At 37.6% G+C, this 21,036-nt stretch overlaps 2 protein-coding genes and 1 pseudogene across 2 annotated transcripts; 2 read left to right on the forward strand and 1 right to left on the reverse strand.

The window, feature by feature from the left end:
- Positions 1 to 1,157: 1,157 nt before the first annotated feature.
- LOC137748035 (probable protein arginine N-methyltransferase 3) lies at positions 1,158 to 6,188 on the reverse strand (annotated as a pseudogene).
- A 3,176-nt stretch (positions 6,189 to 9,364) lies between these two features.
- On the forward strand, positions 9,365 to 12,312 carry LOC137748557 (transcription termination factor MTERF6, chloroplastic/mitochondrial-like). The gene is made up of 2 exons (XM_068488727.1): positions 9,365 to 11,705; positions 11,909 to 12,312. Exon 1 carries the CDS (start codon positions 9,424 to 9,426, stop codon positions 10,597 to 10,599), a length of 1,176 nt encoding a protein of 391 aa, XP_068344828.1. The 5' UTR covers positions 9,365 to 9,423; the 3' UTR covers positions 10,600 to 11,705; positions 11,909 to 12,312.
- Positions 12,313 to 18,063: 5,751 nt separating this feature from the next.
- On the forward strand, positions 18,064 to 19,747 carry LOC137748778 (low affinity inorganic phosphate transporter 1-like). The gene has a single exon (XM_068488959.1). The coding sequence runs from the start codon at positions 18,194 to 18,196 to the stop codon at positions 19,745 to 19,747; it is 1,554 nt and encodes a 517-aa protein (XP_068345060.1). The 5' UTR covers positions 18,064 to 18,193.
- Positions 19,748 to 21,036: the final 1,289 nt, after the last annotated feature.

Genomic DNA, 21,036 nt, shown 5'->3' on the forward strand with positions numbered 1-21,036 from the left:
TGATTAAGATGTGGAAATCTGTAAAGATCCCCACAAAGTGGATCCGAAATCCAATTCGGATCTTTTGAATCAAGTAATTCGGGTATTCCAAATTTCATCTAACGATTCATCTGTTTTGATTCCTTAAAAGCTGTGATAATTTTTTACCGTTAAATAAAATTTAGAAGTTCCAGATCACTTGATCCGATGATATTGATAGTTGAGTCAGTACTACGAGAGAGACCCAGCTGGAGTGCCCACTAGATATTTTTCTGTTAGTGCGCTGTAGAGGGAAAATATGTGGTGAGTCAATTATGGCCGTCGGATTGGCTTACTTTTTTAGGATGTGTGGATCGATTTGACAATGACTTGATTGAGAATCTTGCGGTGTCTAAAAGGTGGGACCTCTTGTGGATAAACTATCTGTACAATTCTCCAAAATTGCCCTTAAAATAAACTAAAATTCTACTCCGACCCCTATATTAAAAAGATCATAGCAAAATATTTTTAAATTTAACATGGAGAGTTAAAAAAAAATTGGTAAAGAGTAAGTAAATTTTTTTTTTTTTTTTTTTTTTTGTAGAGCGATAACTTTAATGAATTAAAAAGTTAGTTGTTAGAGAAAAGAGAATTGAAAACATAGTTAAGTGCATAAAGATAATTATTTTCCGTCACTGCGATAAAATCCTATATGCAAAGTAAAGTAGTTAATGCAGTTTGGGTGGAGTTTCATTTTGGTCCACATTGTTTCAACAATTGCAATTTAGGCTTATTGTTTGCTAGTTGTTGAAATTTAGGTAATTGCAAGTCTCGTGGATGACAATTTCAACACCGAATGCTTGATTTCGGATGAAATAAATGAAAACTTAGCCAATAGCCATTCAGAGGAGCTTAATTGGTAAGACGTAACTGATTGTGTGCTTTACACTACGAACAGACTCCGCAAGGAAATAATACAAACTAGAAAAATCTTCAGAACAAAAATTAGAGTGAAACAACATGGCAATGCAAAACTAAACTGCTTTAAGTGAGCCGATCTTAGGTCTGGATCATTATACCAATGTCGACTGAGGCCAAATTGCATTTCCGACAATCAGGATCAACTCCAACAGTTTATCAGGAAATCGCAGTGTTGAGAGAAGTATGGACAATCAGGGTCCCAAATTTTGATCATCAGACTAACCTAGATTAAAAATTTGAACATGCCAATTACATTTCTGACCATGAGGATCAACTCCAACAGTTTCTAAGGAAATGTCCATGTCATGATGATGGGAAGCACGAGCAATGCTTATTCGAAGAAGAATTCTTACAGCTGGACAAGCTTCAGTACCAACTGCTGCTGATCCGTCAACATTAGATTTTCCTGATGTCACAGCAATTGGTTCCCTTGAATGTCAAGATCGTTTGTTGCCAGTGCGTTTTGGGAGTATACGGGGATGTTGACAGAACAGTCGGCACTTCTTTGCAGAATCTGCTGGTAAAACCAGTCTCAAACCACAACACAACTCCAAAACACCAGGTTGTTTCAGATTCCACATCAGTTAAGCTGCTAGCTGGACCACTGAAGTTTGGTTCCAACTCAACACTTGCAGTAAAATTGACTTCATCCGGCTTCATTGTCACCAAGTCAAAGCTCTGTGAAACAAAATCAAAGAAAATCATTGCCCACCAAATTAGAGTCACTGGTCTGCACATATAGTCCAAAACCAATTGAAGACTTGATACATTGTGATATGCACACATATCACAAAATTTAATACTTGCACAACACCAACTTGGAGAACAGCAGCATTGGTTACTAAACCATGATCATCCAATAAGGATTTGGGCTGCACCTTCAACAAGTTCATTGCCAACAGAAGACATGTTGAAACCATACACATTTTCCCAAAATGGAAGACTGGTAGCTCCTTTTCCAAATCCTGCAACAAACTAAGAAAAAAAGGGAAAATTTGAATCGAAAAAACAAAAGAACAAAGTAACCCTAAGAACAACATATGGAGACGCATGTGAAGAACTGAAGAGATAGAGGCTAGAGTGACAACTCACAATAGTTGTTGTATCAGGAAGCATGGCACCTCCAGGTTTTAACCACCGATCCCGTGCATAATGCACTGAACTGAGCATTGCCTCATAAAGTAGGCAGTACCCTATCCATTAACTCGGTAATACATCAACACTATGAGGTTCAAATTCGATTAGTATGGATTTATCAAGCTCCTCAACCATACCTTGAACCACTTCAACTACCCTGGTGCCATAGTTAGTAATATCACCAGGACTCTTACTCCGCAAAAGACCATTATCTTTCGCAATCTTTAAATTGTCATTAGCAAAACCAACTAAGTACTAACAACAAACTGTGTCAGGAGTCCCAGGACATGAAATGCGTTTAAGAGAACTGGGAAATTTTACCCAAGTTGCCACGGAAGCCATTTTCTCACTTGCTTCAATTGCAATCACCTTTGAAGCACCCGCTTGGGCTGCAAAGAGACTATTATGGGGAAATGATTAAGTTAAGAGGAGCAATGTTTGTAGTTAAGTAATGGAACATAGAGAATAATGACAATGATTACACTTTAGATAGTCATTGCCTAAAATTAACATCTGCAGACTGGCTATTTGACAAACGTTGTATTTTCTTGATCACATGTCATGAAAAATACACATGAAAACTAGTAAATGGCTTGCACAAATCAATGTTGAATTGATAGATAAAATATGAAAGTAGTAACAAGTTAACAACCCATATAGCATTGTTTAACGTACTCTGCAATCTTAAGTATTTAAATTTAAACTATAGTATTTGTACACATTTCTAGAGAGAACCCAATACAGGGCTCTGCAAAGTCAAACCATACAAAGCAGTATCCTGCAAAGTCACTCTCACAAATGGTAATGGCAGGGCCTCAAATGTTGTCTTATTCAATGGTCTTTCCTCTTTTCTACTTTTTCTTTCCCTCACTATTCAAATATGGCTAAAGGAGATCCAAGAAGTTATTATTCCATGTTAATGTTTTTTCTAGAGACATCTTCAACTGATCATATCAGAGACATCTAAGTTTCCAGTCATTACAACTATTCGAATGCAACAAGCAATCCTGTATTTAACAAGATTCATGGGTAAGACAGTCAAACCAAGAAAGCATGGTAACCTCAACAAAAACAAAGAAGTATAGAGAAAACATAACCGCCTCTTTGACAAAACCAGCTATAAGGAACAAATCCCATGCAAAGTTTGTTTTTGGTTTTAAATGAATCCTAGATTAAACCATAACTTTCTACCCGAGCACAGACATTGAGTATTTAACAATTCAAAGATGTGTCTACCCATTACAAGGGAAAGGCTCTAATTTTCCATCTAATAAGTACATTCCAACAAAAATCACCCCTCTTTGTTGTTATCATTCCCATGGAGGTCCAATTAGAATCAGGATGAAATTATTCACACTTTTTACATCATCTGTGAATACACAAACCTACTCTCGGAAGTGAGCAATTTCCCAATAATAACAGTTTTGAAATAACAGTTTTTCATGACATCACTGGTCTGCATTGGCATTTGCACCAAGATTAGATCCATAATGAAGTACAGAATCAGAAAGAATCAACTAATTGTTACATCCATAAGAAAGCAACTAAGTCTCACCTAAGTATATCTGTGCCGCAACCTACATCCATCCCTATTGCACTCTTGAAGAGAGAGTGATTCCTTAAAATAGCTTGTCTGTAAGCATCCATTCTTACCTGCACAATGACAACTAAGAGTCTAAATCAAACTACAATACCAACAGAAACAGGTTTTTCATTTCAAACTTTCTTTTGCCAGGACATATAGATTAACTTAATACCTTATCACTAAACATCTCTCTGTGAATGCCAAATGAACTGTAAGTGCCAAAGTAATCATCATTAACGTTCTTGATATCCTTTAAACCATGATATGGAATATAAGCTCTTAAAATCTCTTTTTTTTTCTTTCTATCAGCTGACCCAACATGTTCTCCTGAATCCAAACCATTGATGGTCACCTTTCCAGGAGAACTTGCATTGTTCGAGAAGCCATTGAATGATGAAGCAACATTTTTCCCACTTTCATTAGACGTATCATAATCAATAGCGATCTTTGGTACATGAATATCATGATCAATACAGATCTCTTCAAACTGCCTCAAATCACTCATAAGTTCATCCTTGTCAATTGTTGCAGCATAGTTATCTTCACCTTCTTCATCTTCACCAAAGCTATACAAGACCAAATTGTCTTGCAAGAAGGGTTTTAGATACTCATCACTATCCCATCCAGGTGTAATATCTTTGAAATTGGCTGTTTCATGCAAATGATTCTATAGATGTTGGTTGGACTGACAAGTTTGCCCGTAACCCCAACATATGTTTTCTGCAACCTGGAAACGAATGGAATCAGCCGAAGATACGAAATATAAAAACTCCAAAATTACAGGATGAAGGAAACACTTTGCTCTGCACATTAACATTCAAATTCCTAACAACCTAAAAAAACCAAAAAAAAAACAAAAAACACACAGTGAATACCAACAAACAAAGGCAAAATGAGTTAACTGTTTTAAAAGATTAAAAATGCCATTCAAACGTTAATACAAATTCAACCAACTAGGGGCTCATTTGGGAAGTGGTTTTAAATGACTAAAAGTGCTTTTAGAGAAAATGTATTTAGGTTCTAAAAGCACTTGAAGTGCTTTATGCAATGTGCTTCTTGCAGGATTAAATGCATTTTTACTATGGGTTGGTTTTGAAAACATTTTCTCTAAAAGCGCTTTCAGTCATTTAACTCATTTGGGTCATTTTATGTTATGCAGCGCACAAGGACTGGAAGATTGATCTTTTTAACCCATTTCTCATTAGTATCCTAACACTAATCAAAACAATGGATTTAACTTCACATTAGATAAAGAAACAAACTTTAATTTTCGACTTCTTAGCATTTGCCACCAAAGATACTACCTGATAAAATCAAATTCTTCAAACTTCTCTTACTCAAACAAATCAAAACTGAAAGCGAAGAACTCCACAAACAACGGTAATCCAATCCCATTACTACATTCTAGCTTAAAACATTTTAAATTTTTTCATTCACTTTGTTTGTCTGTCAGCTCAGTAAGTATTGATTTGGTATTGAGGTGCTTTTATAAAAGTGGGTATCAAAAAATACTGAGCTCAAAAAGGTATTTGGTAAACACTTAAAAGCAGCTTATTTTCATGGTTTTAGTCGAAAAAAAGCTGAAAACGTGAAGCAGCATAAATGTTGGATTATGATTTCTTGTTAAATGTTGGATTATATGTTTAAGATAAAGTTTATAAATATTTTTTTTAAATAAAGTATATTTAGTAATTCGCCTTTATTTGTTATGAAAATTAAATTAATAGCACATCTAGTATTATACATTTTTTGGTCATTTCACACAGTCACAGCTGTTTTACATAAAAGTTTACCAAACACTATAATACTGTTTTTTTTTTCCAAAAGCACTTTTATAAAAAAATTTACCAAACACTATGCTGCTTTATTTCACAACTGCTTATTCTCACAGCACAACATAAGCAATTTTTTTTCAAAGCACATTAATACCAAACCAACCCTGACTGACCTTAGAGAGAACGAAGTTAATGAGCTTGAAGGAGCCATAGAAATTCAGACCCAGCGTTTTCTGAACAGCGCGAAAGTCAAAACGGTGGGTCGAAGTGCAGTGGTCAAAGAGGTGGTCACAGGGACTGTACCTGGAGTCACAGAACAAGCACAGCAAGTCCAAGCCCTATTCTTCTTCTTCGTCTTCGTCTTCTGGTTCTACATTCTATTCGCTCCAGTTTTGGAGCTTTTCGAATTCTTCGTCGTCGTCTAATGTGAATGTGCGTTCGTACTCGGTGCCGTTCTTTTCGGTACCATTTGGTACTTGGGACGAGATGGAATAGAGTGGGACAAGGTGTTTCGTCCCACGTTTGGTGCGCCTAAAACGGGTGGAATGTGCTGTTCCATAGGACAAGTTTTGAGTGAATTTTAGTTCTGCCTCACCCCCTGGAACGACTCGTTCCACATCTGTGGAACACAAAATTATAACATTTTAAGACAAAAATGCCCCTATCCCATTGTCTCTTTCCTCATATATCAACCTCTCCGTCTCCTTCTTCTTCCTCCTCCCTTCCATCCGAGCCCTAGTTTTCCACGACATCTCTCAATCTTCAAAAAATGGGGAATCCATCCAAAGGCAAGAAATCTAAGAATTTTGGGAAAGGAATGGTCACCCCAGTCCAAATCGCCTTCATCGTCAACCGATACCTTTATGACAACAACTACTTGGTAACCCGTTTTCTTTTCAGAACCGAAGCTTCGTCCCTCATCGCCAAATCGCCGATTCGAGAGGTAACCACTTGGTTTTTCTCGACGATTTGTTCGAAATCGGTCTAAAAGATTTCTTATTTGTCTGATTTGGGATTTGGATTTTTCTATTTTTTGCAGGCGCCGAAGAGTTTGCTGAGCGTAATGAACACTTACAATGTCGGCGAAAGCCCCGCAGTCTCTGCACCTCCAATTGTGGCTCTGAAGTCGATGCTTATGGCTATTCTGTCTCACCCATCTGGTGGGTCCACTGCAGGTACAATCCTAAGCCTCTCCGTCTAGTTGTTTGCTTTGTGTTTGAAAATTTGCCTGAATGAATTGAGAAATCTTGTGGAAGTTGCATGTATGAATTGAGAAATCTTGTGGAAGTTGCATGTTTAATGAGCTTATATGCTTCAAGTTGAACTCGTAGACTATACATTTATTTGCCTTAACTAGTTATTTGAACCATTAATGGCTACAATATACAATTGCATGTATTATCTTATTGTTTTTGTTTGTGTTTGAGAAATTTGTTGCATTCATTGAGAATATAGTGAAAGTTGTATGTGACTTTTGAGAGCTTAGATGCTTCAACTATCTGACTATTTCTAGGAATGACTATTAGGCTGACATGGTATTGGAATTCCTGCAGAAGATTTCTAACCATGTTAACAACTCAACAACTTAAGAGTTGTTGTATCATTAGATAACACATGGTGCACTACTATTTTATTAGCTCGAAAGATAGGAATTGTATTCTTTAGCATTACATAGTGGGTTTAGTATGGATGTTGAAATGATTGATGTCAAAGGAATGGTGCATCGTGGAATGACGGAGAAATGATTGGCTTCAATCATTATACAATGCTAGCGCTCAATGGGTACCTGTGTATTTCTCGGATTCCTTTTTTGCTGCTATATCTCCCAATCAAGAGTATGATGGCTCCTTTTTGAAGGCTATGTGAATCAACAGATCACATTACCATTGTTCTTTAAGCAATATGAAAGCGCTTTGGAGAACTAGTTTGAAAGGGAAATGGAAACAGACTTTTCTGATTGTGATTTGTGTAGTTTTTCAGTTTTATTATTACTTACCAATGCTCTTTGCTTTTCGTTTTATAGGTCTCCAAGTATGTTGTTGCAGCACATTAGGTCTGTTGGGATTGTAGGGATATAAGTTCGTTGGTTAGTAACTTATGAGTGAAGCAAAGAATACTTGTATAAATAACAAGCACCTCTCTCTCTGTAATTCATTCATTGTTCAAGGAATACAACCTTTTGTCATTCACTTTCTCTCTCTAAATTCTCTACCATTGTTTTTCGTTTTGCTTCTTTTGCAATCTCCAAAAGCTAATCATGGTATTGTTATGTGTTCAAATATGAACAAGTTCAAAAACCCATCACGTCCCACGCATAAACATTATACCAAACAACATATAGAATAGGGGTAAGTTAGTCATTCAATCTTTTGGTTCCGTTCCGTCTAATGCGTACCAAACACAGAACGGAACAACCGTCCTGTTCCGTCCTGCGCATACCAAACATAACATGAACCTCCGTATTTCTTCACTTTGAACTTTAAACCCTCTAGAAACCCTAATAACCTGCGTTTTTAATTTGAAAAATTGGTGGATTTGCCACCGGCTTTCTAACTTATTGCAAATGTACCCCTCTTTTAAAATGTTTGCACCATCTACCACCAATGAATAAGTTTGAGTAAATTACACTTTGAACCATCGTTGTTTTGTTCTTCTAACAGTTTGGTCCCAAATTTTAAAAAATTGGCAAAAATGAATCCGTTAATGATATTGTTGTAAAAATGTTGGGAATGGCCAAACTAAAGTGAGCAGTCAACTACGGCTGAGAAAGAATATAAGTCAAAGTTATATGGCTTACAACAAGTGACCCTCTACCATAGTGGTGAAGATGAATATTGTCCTTATGTCATGGCGTGGGTTCAAATCTCGTCGGCTTCCTATTCTAACAAATATTTCGTTTGACAAAAAAAAAAAAAAAAAAAAAACTTTAAATGACATGCATAGTAGAAGTTTGGTTTTTATGGCGGATGAAGATTTGTAACATATGTTCAAATCATAAAGATGAAAAGATGAAAATAATAATACTGGTTTCTTCACCTCTCCTCTTTTAACCTCATTTAATTAGAATGATACTAGTAAAGAAAATAAACAGAGTTAACAAAAAAAATCTCCCTCTTTTGTCTATTTATAACATGTTATCAGCATGACATTCTAATTTGAATGATTAGGTGCCGGCCACGTAGACCATGCGGGCCCCGCACAAGAAAAGCGTCGGACCTCAATGATCAGGTGAAGGCGAGCATGAAATGCCTCGTTTCTATGGCCCAAATTATAGAGTCATTGCCATCTAATGGTGGCGTGCGCTCGGGTTTTGATCCAGTGTGGCATGCCTAATTACATTAGTTTCCAACAATTTTTATCCGAAGGCTCACATTCAATTTAATCAATTTTAACAGTAATAAAAAAAAATATACAACAGCTCAAATTTAAATCCAACAGTCAAAAGAATATTATTAATTAATCCAAATTAAATCCATTATCCAAAACTCTATAATACACATCCATTTGTTCACTAATCAATAAAAGAATTTTTTCTCTTAGGAATTTGAATTTTTTTACATCAAAATGTTCATAAAATAAAACAAGCTAGATTATACAAAATTAATTCTAAAATTATTAGCAAAAAAAAAAAACAGCGAAATACAAAAGTTTAACAAATTATAAAGTTAAAGTTGGGAATTATAAGTGTCTAATCTCATATGTATAAGCGAATAATGCAAAAATACGAGGCTAAATTATGTGATTTTAGCTTTGGGTTAGAGATAACTTAAATAACCAAAGAATTAAAAAGGTTTAGGAAAAAATAAAAAGGTTTAGGTTTAAAAGTTGCAAGTTACCAAAATGGTTCAGGTTACAAGTTACCAAAATGGTTCAGGTTGTAAGTGACAGAAAAGGTTCGAAATAAAGGAAAGTTTTCAAAAACCAAAAACCAAAAACCGCTAGGGTTTTGAATTCTACGGCGTAAGTTATTCACCGTGGACGTCGACCATGATTCCGGTCTGCAATTTCAAGAACCTTCGATTAGGGTTTTCAACATTTTCTTCTACATTTGCTTCCAAATATGTAAAATCCTCACACTTCCCTCCTCATATTCAGATACTCTGCAGACGGTTGACCTCAAAAATCCCAGAAATCCACCACAGTTTCACAGTCAATTACCTCATAAACTCATGTGGGCTGTCCCCAGAAGGTGCGATTTCAGCATCTAAGTGGGTCGAGTTGCGATCCCCCAAAATTGCAGACTCCTTTCTGTCCTTCCTCAGAAACCGTGGATTCTCTGCAACCCAGATCTCGAAGGTGGTCAGGTCCTGCCCACGACTTCTTTGCTCCAATCCGGAGAAAACCCTTTTGCCAAAGCTTGAATTTTTCAGGTCGATTGGAGTTTCAAGGGAGGCCCTTGCAAAAACTCTCGCACATAATCCAAAGATCTTGGCTATGAGCTTGGAGAAGCGGATTACACCCACTTATAATTTCCTTAGGAGTATCATTTCTGAGAAGAACTTCGTTGCCTTTTTGAAGGGCGGTTCGCAGATTTTCTTGGAAGGGCATTCGAAGAATGTGGCACCAAATATTGAAATTTTGAGAGAATTAGGTATGCCCCAATCACGTATTTCTCTGTTGCTAACTCATTTTCCTACCTGTTTATTGCGAAAGCCTGAGGATGTTGGCAGAGTTGTGGATGAGGTTAAGCAAATGGGCTTTAATCTGGAAAAATCAATGTCTGTGATGGCAATAAAAGCGTTGTGTAGTAGTAATAGTAAGTCCATATGGAATCGTAATTCTGAAGCTTATAAGAGGTGGGGTTGGTCTGAGGATGATGTTCTCACTGCTTTCAGGCAGTTCCCGCAGTGTATGACTAAGTCGGAGAAGAAAATAGCGCAAGTAATGGAATTGTTATTGAACAAGATGGGATGGCCGCTAAGAATGATTACCAAGTACCCGGTGGTCATGAGTTTTAGTTTGGAGAAGAGAATTATCCCAAGATGTAAGGTTGTAAAAATTTTGCGGTTGAAGGGATTGGTAAATATTGAAAACCTGAGTTTGAGTACCGTGTTCCTACCAACGGAGAAGAAGTTCTTGGACAGATTTGTGACCAGATATCTCCACCAAGTACCTCAAATTGTGAGTGTGTATCATGGAAATGTTCGTATCCAGGATGTGTGATCTCCATTCATATTTTGCTGGAGCAGATTCACTTGGTTGCCAGTGGCTGGAAATATAAATTCATTGGTTGTTCTTTCACTTCTCCGCTGCCTAGCTGCTTTAATTGTATATTCTATCATATTAGAACACCAGCTTGGCCTTTGTTGGTATGGAAAAATGCTTTTGAACAAAGTCTTGCTTCTATTGGTGTTTAACTATTTAAGAGAGGAGTAAAAAAAACCTTTTTGTTTCGTCTATTCAGATCAAAGGTATCCATTCATACCAAAAGAAACAAATGCGCACAAACACACACATAGCTCATGGCTATTGATGGTTTATGTAATGAAGAGTCATTTCTTTTATCGTTTGTCACTGGGGATGAATAAATCTATTTTAACATGTCTGAGTACGTTCTTATCTAAAGAGTGGTATGCTGTTACAACGTTACTTGTTTATTGTTTCAACTCTGTAAGAAAAACATGTTCAATAAACTTAAAATTCTCTTTCAAATAGTATATAAAGAGCTACAGGTCATGAATGAGTGCTTATTTGATTTTCCCGTTGTTAGACTGCGCTGTACTTACAATAAATGAAGAATAAAACACTTTGTAAGCCCCTCAGTTTTTTTTAGGAGCCTATGATGCTGGATTTGTAGGACTTGCAGGTTTTCTTCATGCTGTGAAGCTACCTTCTCTACTGAAGGTAACTTAGCGGTTCACCCTAATTGTTTTGGAGGAAAAACTAAGGTGGTTTTTTGTTTTGGCAGTGGAATGGGGTGGAATGAAGTGTGTTTTTTCGCTTTGTGAAGATTCTTTGTTTCTAGGCTCTTCTTCTTGCATGTCATCCAGAGAGTAATTCCTTTCACTTTTCCTGAACCATGGTGTTCATAACTTCATACAGTACCCTTCTCCCCAGCGGATTTTCATATTTAACAAGTATTGTATTTATAATTTAATACACTTGTACAGCACCACCAAGCTATATTTGCATGTCAGTGAATACGATATGATTCAGAATCCTGATTTTTTGCAGCTCTTTATCAATTTTCTGGCATTACTGTGACAATTGATTAGTAGATTCAATCTAGCCGACATATCATGCTGCACTTGAAGATTTTTTTGTAGGGGGTGAGTTGCCTTCATGATCTGGAGTGTCCTAATAAGCTGAGTTGCTTTCGGGTCGGAACTTAAAAGGTCTTTAAGAAGGAGTGTCCTAAACCCTAAATAAAAGCAAACATCATTTGAGTTGGTTGCTTTTATAGTACATATTACTACTAGTTTGCTTGTATATGGTGCCCTCAGCCTGTATTGACAAGGCTATCTACTTGCAGGTGTGGGTAGTATGTTCATAGCGAGGCTACAGAAGGCGAGCGAGGGCATCCTAGTCTATTGGTTACTGGTAAGCTATTATAATTGTACCTTAGACGTGGATTCAAGTCTTATACACTTCAATTATCTCCATCCTAATTAATCGGCTGTATGAATCCCAAAATGTCACTGGGGTCAGTTTTAAGCCAAGCTTTCCTCAGAAGAAATTCAAAGTAAATTCCAAAATGTGGTGTGAAATTCCTTTGTATTTTGGTGGGTGCACGCACGGACGCATGTATGTGGCAGTTAATGTGCACATTAGGGTTTTGGATTGGAAAACCAACCATGTTATAAAACCCAATTGGACAATGCAATGTTTAATGTGACTGAAACGTTTATACATGTGAATATATACATATATATATATTATTGTATTGTATAGCAGGCTTAATGGGATCTTTATTTAAATTGTCTATGTTTTCAACAAACCATTTGATGAGGCAGAAGATATATTTACATCTACATTCAATAAAATTTTAAAATTCTTCACCACTTTTTTAGTGATAGGCTACCCTAAAAAACTGAACACGACCCGAATAAAACCGAACCCGATAATTCCAAACCGTTTGGTAACTGAAATCGAAACTTGTCGCAAGTTTTGGTATGGTATTTGGTTTCCATTAAGGGTCTGTTCGGTAAAATCGAACTAAACTGAAATAGGTTTTAATATAATTTAATATTTAGTTGAAGTAATACTAGTTGTTGGATTTTGTGAGATTGGATCTCAACTGTTCGTTTAAACTCAACTCTCTCTCTCTCTCTCAATCTCACCTCAGTATCTTAGCCCTTCTCTTGACTTCGACACCCTTTCCCTCGACCTCCCTACACTTTCTTCTCCGGTGTCATAACGTCGGCCACACCAAACTAGACCATAGTGACCACCAACCACACCCCAACCTTGCCCTCATTCGAACCGTAATTGCGAAAATCTTGAACTCAGACCTATCTCCTCTTCGCAAGCTCGAACCCAAAATCTTGAACCCGGACCTCTCTTTCCTTTTCACAATCTCGAACTCAACCACCACCATTAGTTTGTCAGTTGTCTCTCTCCCTCTCGTTCTAAACAATGGGCAACCACCACCCCTTTGTCATGCTCATCTCTCTCCTTGAAAGTAAGTCTAAATACGAATTATGAAATTGTGAAATTGTGAAATTAAGGATTTTGATTGTGAATTGGGATGAATTTTAGAATTTAGGTTTTTAATTTGGGATAAATTACTAAGGCATGGGATGAATTTCAGGGTTTAAAGATTTGTGAATGAGAATTAGGGTTTTAATTTTAAAATGAGGATTGAATTTTAGGGTTTTAATTTGGGATAAGTTATCAGGGAACGAGCTGAATTTCAGGTTTAAGAATTTCATTGTTGTTGTTTCTTGTTTGCAGTTGGAAGCAATTAGAATCCTCCAGAAATTTCTCATTCCTATTTTTTTTTTTTTTTTTTTTTTTCAATATCTCGTTATCGAACTGACCCGAATTACCAAAATTATTTCGGTTTTACCAATTTTGGGAAACCAAAAATTATGGTTTGGTTTCGGTATAGGTTTTCAATTCCCAAACTTGTTTAGTTCAGTTACCAAACCGAACCTGGTTTCTCGAAATTTGGTAAAATCGAATAATTTTGGTAATTCAGGTCGATTCGGTAAAGATATTGAAATAAAGAAGGAATGAGAAGTTGTTGGAGGATTCAAATTGCTTCAAACTGCAAACAAGAAACAACAACAATGACATTCTTAAAACCTGAAATTCAGCTTGACACGTCCCGATCCCAATGTCCAGGGGACATCGGGATGGCCACGTGCTAGTCGACACCCGAGGGTGACTCAAACCATTTAATGAATGCATATGTCGAGAACATGTGAAACATGCATATAAATTTCGCGCGAATTACGCAATATAATATTCAAATGCAAACCATACCAAAATAATTTAATAATATTCAAACGTCAAATAAATGATAATAATAATGCATGACATGTTCGGAGCATATATCTAATTCAGAATACAAGCAAAAGTTGCTATTACAAGTGATGTCAAAGCAGAGAGGATGACACGATGTCACTAGTAGGGGAATGCCTTGTAGCTCGGATCGTATGCCTCGTTTCTATGTCCTGAGGGGAGCACAAAACAAATATGAGTGGACCAAGTTGATATATAAGTAATACTGAAACAATTATTCATCAACGTACTAACCCCTAAAGTTTTATGAAAACTTAATAGTATAATATGTAATAGGTTCCGAAAACCCTAGCATGCCATAAAACCTTCAATAAAACATATATCATATATAGTGTGCTAAATAGTGGTATCAGTATCGTCCGAAGGCATAGAAAACTTTTTATTCGCCCGTAGGCTCCTACAGCATGCACCCGAAGGCATATAAGTATCAATCGCCCGTAGGCTCCTACAGCACCCACCCAAAGGTATATATATGTATCATTGCCTGTAGGCAGAACAGTGACCAATAGATAAGCACAAAACATTGAATATAATTTTTCCAAAATAAGTATATATTTCAACGGAGCTTAGTAGCTCAAACATCATATCTCAAAAATATCTTCGTAGTATATAGTCATTCATCATATATACTAGAAAGAACATGAAAATTGACAAGGTATGGTATTCCAAAATATTCTCAGTAAAGCATGATGTCTCATAAAGTGTAAATCTAATTTACTCATAAATGTTTCATAAAACATAACCACTAAATCATGTTTTTCATATTTGCATTTCTAATATTAAAATATGCATTTTAGAAAGGGTCCACCCACAAATACTCCTTCATCGAAAAGTTGTGCGAAATAGGTAGGACGAAAATGTCGCTAGTAATCGCACCTAAGCACATAAAGGGTTCAATTAATAAAACTCTACCATAACGATTGAATTTCGAAAAAATGAGACGTTGAAAAACATAAGGAGGGACATTGGGTACCCCTACGAGCCGTCATAAGGTGGTGGCCCTAACAGCCACGCTCGACCTCACGCGCAGCCGAAAAGTTGGTCGAAAAAGTCGCCGGTTCTGTTGTGATCGCCGCCATGGATAGCAGTGTGTGTGCTTCACGCGCCTATGCATGGCTTGGGTTCCTAGGATCCGATTGGGTTGGGTCGGATCTAGGCTTGGGCCTATTGGGTTTGGGTTCGGGTTCAACAGGCCGAATGCTCAAGTTTGCGCGGCCCGAAGGTCTGGTTTCATTTGGGTTTTGGGTTGAGTTAGGTTTGGGCTTAAAGGTTATTAGGTTAGGTTTCACATAAGTTGGGGCTTGAAAGCCTGGCCCAAGGGTTTGGGCCCAAAGGACCTGGGTTGCCGAGTTTGGGTCGTTTGACTCGGTTTCAACGAAGAAGAAGGCCGGAGTTTCCCGAGCTCCGTTCAACTCCGATTCTCAACCCTAAGGTGCAATTTAACTACCAAATTGAAGTTCAGGACGATAGGAAGAGTTTCGTACCTATATCACGCCGTGAGGTGGCCGGAGTCGGTCAGATTTTGGCTTGAAAGCCACGGGGCTCGCTGAAGAAGTTTTCTGGGTTTTCTTGGGCTTCACAAAGGGGGGAGAGAGAGAGAGGTACCCAACATGGTGGGCGTGGTGGTGTCATTTCCACTGTCGTTGACTCAGTTTTGGGTGTGTGTGTAAATGAGCGAAAAGGAAAGAGGGTTTGTGTGATAGAGAGAGTGAACTGAGAGAGAGCTTGGGGGAAAGAATAGATAAGGAGATATGAGGTGGGGGTGGTGCCACGTGGCAAGCAGAGAGAGAGAGGGAGAGAGTTATAAAATAATAACAAAAAATCTAAAAAGGGAAGGCAATTCAGATAGGGTAGGAGGATAAAGGGCATAATGGTAATTTCCTAATTTCGTTAATATGAAATTACACATAATTTGGGATGGGGTTTCACACAACTCGTTCCCTAATAACTTATCCCAAATAAAAATCCTGAAATTCAATCCCCATTTCAAAATTAGAACCCTAATTCCCATTCACAAATTTTTAAACCTTGAAATCCATCCCATGCCCTAGCAATTTATCCCATATTAAAACCCCAAATTCTAAAATTCATCCCAATTCAAATCAAAATCCTTAATTTCACAATTTCATAATTCGTAATTAGACTTAATTTGAAAAAGAGAGACGAGCATTATGAAGTGGTGGTGGTTGCTTGCTGTTGAGAACATGAGGGAGAGAGACAACCAACGGATTGGTGGTGTTGGCTTGGTTCGAGATTGCAAAAAGGAGAGAGAGGTATGGGTTCAAGATTTTGGGTTCAAGCTCGCAAAGAGGAGGGTGAGGTCTGGGTTTAAGATTTTCGCGATTGCAATGCAATTGAAGGCAATGTGTAGTCTGGTCTGGTCTGGTCGGCGTTATGACACTGGAGAAGAAAGTGAAGGGAGGTCGAGAGAGAGGGTGTCAAAGTCGAGAGAGAGAGGCGTGAGATACTGAGGTGAGATCGGGAGCGAGAGTTGAGTTTAAACAAATGGTTGGGATCCAATCTCAACAAAATCCAACAACTAATATTAATTCAATTAAATATAAAGTTATAATAAAAACTATTTAAGTTCGGTTCGATTTTACCAAACAGACCCTTAATGAAAATCGAATACCATACCAAAACTTGCAATAAATTTCGGTTTCAGTTACCGAACAATTTGGAATTATCAAGTTTGGTTTTATTTGGGTTGGGTTCAGTTTTTTTTGAGTATTTTTACAGCCCTAGTCACTAGCAAAGTAGTATAGAATTTTACCATTTTACTGAATGTAGATGTGAGAATATCTTCTGCTTCACTCATAATCTATTATACAAATGGTTTGTTGAAACAATGAATGGCTTCCATTTAGTTGAGAATGGTCCCAGAGGTATACTATTAATTACCACACACGTATTCAGTTGTGGCTTTCGCTTGTTGCTTTCACTTTCCTTTTTTATGAAATTTTAACTTTCACAAACAATGAATGGCTACCATTTAGTTGAGAATGGTCCTAGAGGTATACTATTAATTACCAAACACACGTATTCAGTTGTGGCTTTCGCTTATTGCTTTCACTTTCTTTTTTTTTTTTTTTCCTAAAATTTTAACTTTCACAAACAATGAATGGCATCCATTTAGTTGAGAATGGTCCCAGAGGTATACTATTAATTACCACACACGTATTCAGTTGTGGTTTTCGCTTATTGCTTTCACTTTCCTTTTTTCTGAAATTTTAACTTTCACAAACAATGAATGGCTTCCATTTAGTTGAGAATGGTCCCAGAGGTATACTATTAATTATCACACACATATTCAGTTGTGGCTGTTAACTGATGACGTCGCAAAATCTTGACCTATTAATTGTCATTTTACTACTCTCAAATATTGTACTTTGTTACCCTTAGATTTTTTCGTTGAATTTTGAAGTTTTATACCTAAAGTTACGTTTTGCTAAACTTTCGTTAGCTTAAGTGTGAAAAACTTTGTTAAATTATGATGTGACAATTGACAGGACGTTGATTATATAGAAACGTGATAATAATAAAAAGAAGTCAAAGTTTTATGGAAGGTTTAACAAAACATTCCTGGTATTATTTATTTTTAATGAAAATCTACATTTATACATTTTTCTGATAACATTCACCATACCTTTAAGAATAACTATTCATTAAAATGGAAATTTTTTTAAACTTTTCGTTATCCTAAATTCATTGGTCAATTGTTTGAACTCTTAGTCTTTTGATGCGCTAGTACCAAGTGCTTTTTGATAAGTCATTAGTTGATAAGACAGAAAGCAATTAAAGATCAATTGGCAGAAAGCAATTAAACATACGCAGATTCAACCCCATCGATGGTTTGCTGTGATTTTATTTTTTACACTTGGCATTTTGCTAGTGGTAGAATGAATGATATGATGCAGATTCTTTCAGTCGGGAACACGGTTTTGTGTGCAAAGTGTCGTAATACAAGTGATTAAATACTTAAAAAAAATCTAATTAATTATATTATAATATTTGATGATGTATTTTCGACATATTTAAATAAATTATGTTAATTTGGTAGATTAGTCAAAAAAATCTTTTATTGTCTTTTATATAAATGGCATTCAGTATCCATGGTCATGAATCTTCTCAACTGCAAATAAAAAAAAATTCAAATCTCTCTCTCTCTAAGAAAGAAACACAGTTGCAAGCTGCAACTAACCATCGTCTTTCGTTTTGCAGCACACTTTGTGTAATTGCTATGATTACAACTAATTAATTAGCATTAGCTATAAGATTTAGCTGTTAATTTATGGCCAGAGATAAGCAAGCGGCAGTGCTTAATGCACTTGACGTTGCCAAGACCCAATGGTACCATTTCACAGCAATCATCATAGCCGGAATGGGATTTTTCACAGACGCCTACGATCTCTTCTCCATCTCCTTCGTCATCAAGCTCCTCGGTCGTATATACTACACGAAGCAAGGCGCAGCGAAGCCCGGCACGTTGCCTCCCAACGTCTCCGCCGCTGTAAGTGGCGTTGCCCTCTGCGGCACTTTGGCCGGACAACTCTGCTTTGGATGGCTTGGTGACAAGTTAGGCCGGAAGAAAGTTTACGGCATAACTCTCATGCTGATGGTGTTCAGCTCTATTGCTTCGGGGCTCTCTTTTGGATCTTCGCCGGAGGGTGTCATGGCAACGCTTTGTTTCTTTCGCTTCTGGCTTGGTTTCGGGATTGGTGGTGACTATCCCCTTTCAGCTACGATCATGTCCGAATACGCTAACAAAAAGACTCGTGGCGCCTTCATCGCTGCTGTGTTTGCCATGCAGGGGTTCGGAATTCTGGCTGCTGGGATTGTTTCTATAGTTGTTTCAAGCGCGTTTGATCGCGCATACAAGGCACCCCCTTACTCCGTCGATCCAAATGCTTCTCTTGTTCCTCAAGCGGATTATGTTTGGCGTATTATTTTGATGTTTGGAGCCATCCCTGCTGCTCTTACTTATTTCTGGCGATTGAAAATGCCAGAGACAGCTCGGTACACCGCCCTTGTTGCCCGTAATGCAAAACAAGCTGCATCGGACATGTCCAAGGTGTTACAAGTGAGCCTCGAAGCCGAAGAGGTTAATGTCAAGGAAGATTCGGACAACACATTTGGCTTGTTCACCAAGGAATTTGCTCGCCGACACGGGCTTCACCTCCTTGGTACCACCACCACTTGGTTCTTATTTGACATAGCGTACTACAGCCAGAATCTTTTCCAAAAGGACATATTCAGCGCAATCGGGTGGATTCCAGCCACAGAAACCATGAACGGTATTGAAGAGCTCTACACAATTGCAAGGGCACAAACACTTACAGCATTGTGCAGTCTTGTTCCGGGGTATTGGTTCACGGTGGCATTCATCGATCGGATTGGAAGGTTTGCGATCCAATTAATGGGTTTCTTTTTCATGACAGTATTCATGTTTGCCCTTGCAATTCCTTACCATCATTGGACTTTGAAACCGAACAGAATAGGGTTTGTGGTATTGTACTCCCTTACGTTTTTCTTCTCCAATTTTGGACCCAATGCCACTACCTTTGTTGTGCCAGCAGAAATCTTCCCAGCGAGGTTGAGGTCTACTTGTCATGGAATATCAGCTGCAGCAGGAAAGGCTGGAGCTATAGTAGGCGGCTTCGGGTTCTTATATGCTGCACAAAGCACGAACCCAGCGAAGACAGAGGCAGGGTACCCACCTGGTATTGGTATGAAGAATTCTCTTATTATGCTTGCCACCATCAACTTCTTTGGCATGCTGTTTACACTGTTGGTGCCTGAACCAAAGGGAAAATCACTCGAGGAGTTGAGTGGTGAGACTGAGTAAGAATGGTACGAGATCCTGGTTTCACCACGCAACTTGGTCCAGACTCCGCGGATGGGGACAGCCATTTCTATATATAAAGCTTTACATGACAAGTTCAGTGTTGGTTATGTAGGGTTACAATATGCAGTGCAAAATTAAGACATGTAGTTGCTAGTTTCATTAGAAATCTTAGAATACTTGGAGCCCAACTCAGGCTCGCCTATGTCCTATGTAGATTGCAGCCCCTGAAGTTGTGTAGTATCACTCGTATGCGCAACTTTAACTTACTAAACTAGAATTATTTGTACCGCGTTTATTGAATACATCTCTTGTGAAGTGTCACTCAGGTGGAAGATGGCCCCCCGTCAAGCTATGCTGGCCGTGACTCCTCTAAATACGAGGGAGGATTTGTGGTTGGGCGTGAAAGGATAGCGACCATGGTTGCTACCACCTTAGTATATTGCTTTCGAAAAAACAAAACATGAACTAAAGCACCAAAAAATTTGAAGACCATTTTCGAATTCCTGAGAAATAATGCCAGAGGTTTCATCAAATCAAAGAAATCTAAACAAGTTTTTAACCAACAACAATAACTGGTCGTTTATATTTGGTTCCAAAACAGGTGGAGGAATTTGAAGGGGGTGAACTATATAAAAGTTTCATATGGCTATAAATGTTGAAAAATACTTACGTGTATTTAATACAATTACCATCTAAAAGTAAATTCATAAGTGTTAGTACAAAACAAAAGTGCCCATAGAAACGAAAAGAAGAGGGGGTAAGGAAAATTGGTTTAACCTCTTTAGATAAACATAGATTCAAAGTCCAATTCCTTGTAAAACGAATACGTCAGTACAAAATCAATTTGTTAGTCATAGATAAAAATAAGGCCTGCTATGGGGTTAATCTAATTTTATTTATGAAAGGTGTGCGACACTGGCTCACCAACTTAGGATAGTCTTCTAGGGTTCGGGATGTCCATGTCCTGCTACACCCAAGAATTCATACTCGATCCTCCCTAAAGTGTGGGCAACTAGACCCCGAAATCTCTCACCTCCTGAAATGATGCATCACCAGACAAGCTAATGTCATCACAATAATCGTGTGATTCCCAGTAAATCTCAGCATAAGGGCACCAGCAACGAACTGCAGTTATTATCAACGTCAAATGACTGATCTACCCCTACTTCCACTTAGTGATATGATCAAGATTACTCCTTCTTAATTGCCTATAAATAGGATCAAAGGCCTTCAAGTTAAGACGTTCGTAAAAAATTCAATCTCTATGATTATACAATCTCGTTTACTAG

The sequence above is a fragment of the Pyrus communis genome, chromosome 10, assembly GCF_963583255.1.
Source record: "Pyrus communis chromosome 10, drPyrComm1.1, whole genome shotgun sequence".
Lineage (NCBI taxonomy): Eukaryota > Viridiplantae > Streptophyta > Magnoliopsida > Rosales > Rosaceae > Pyrus > Pyrus communis.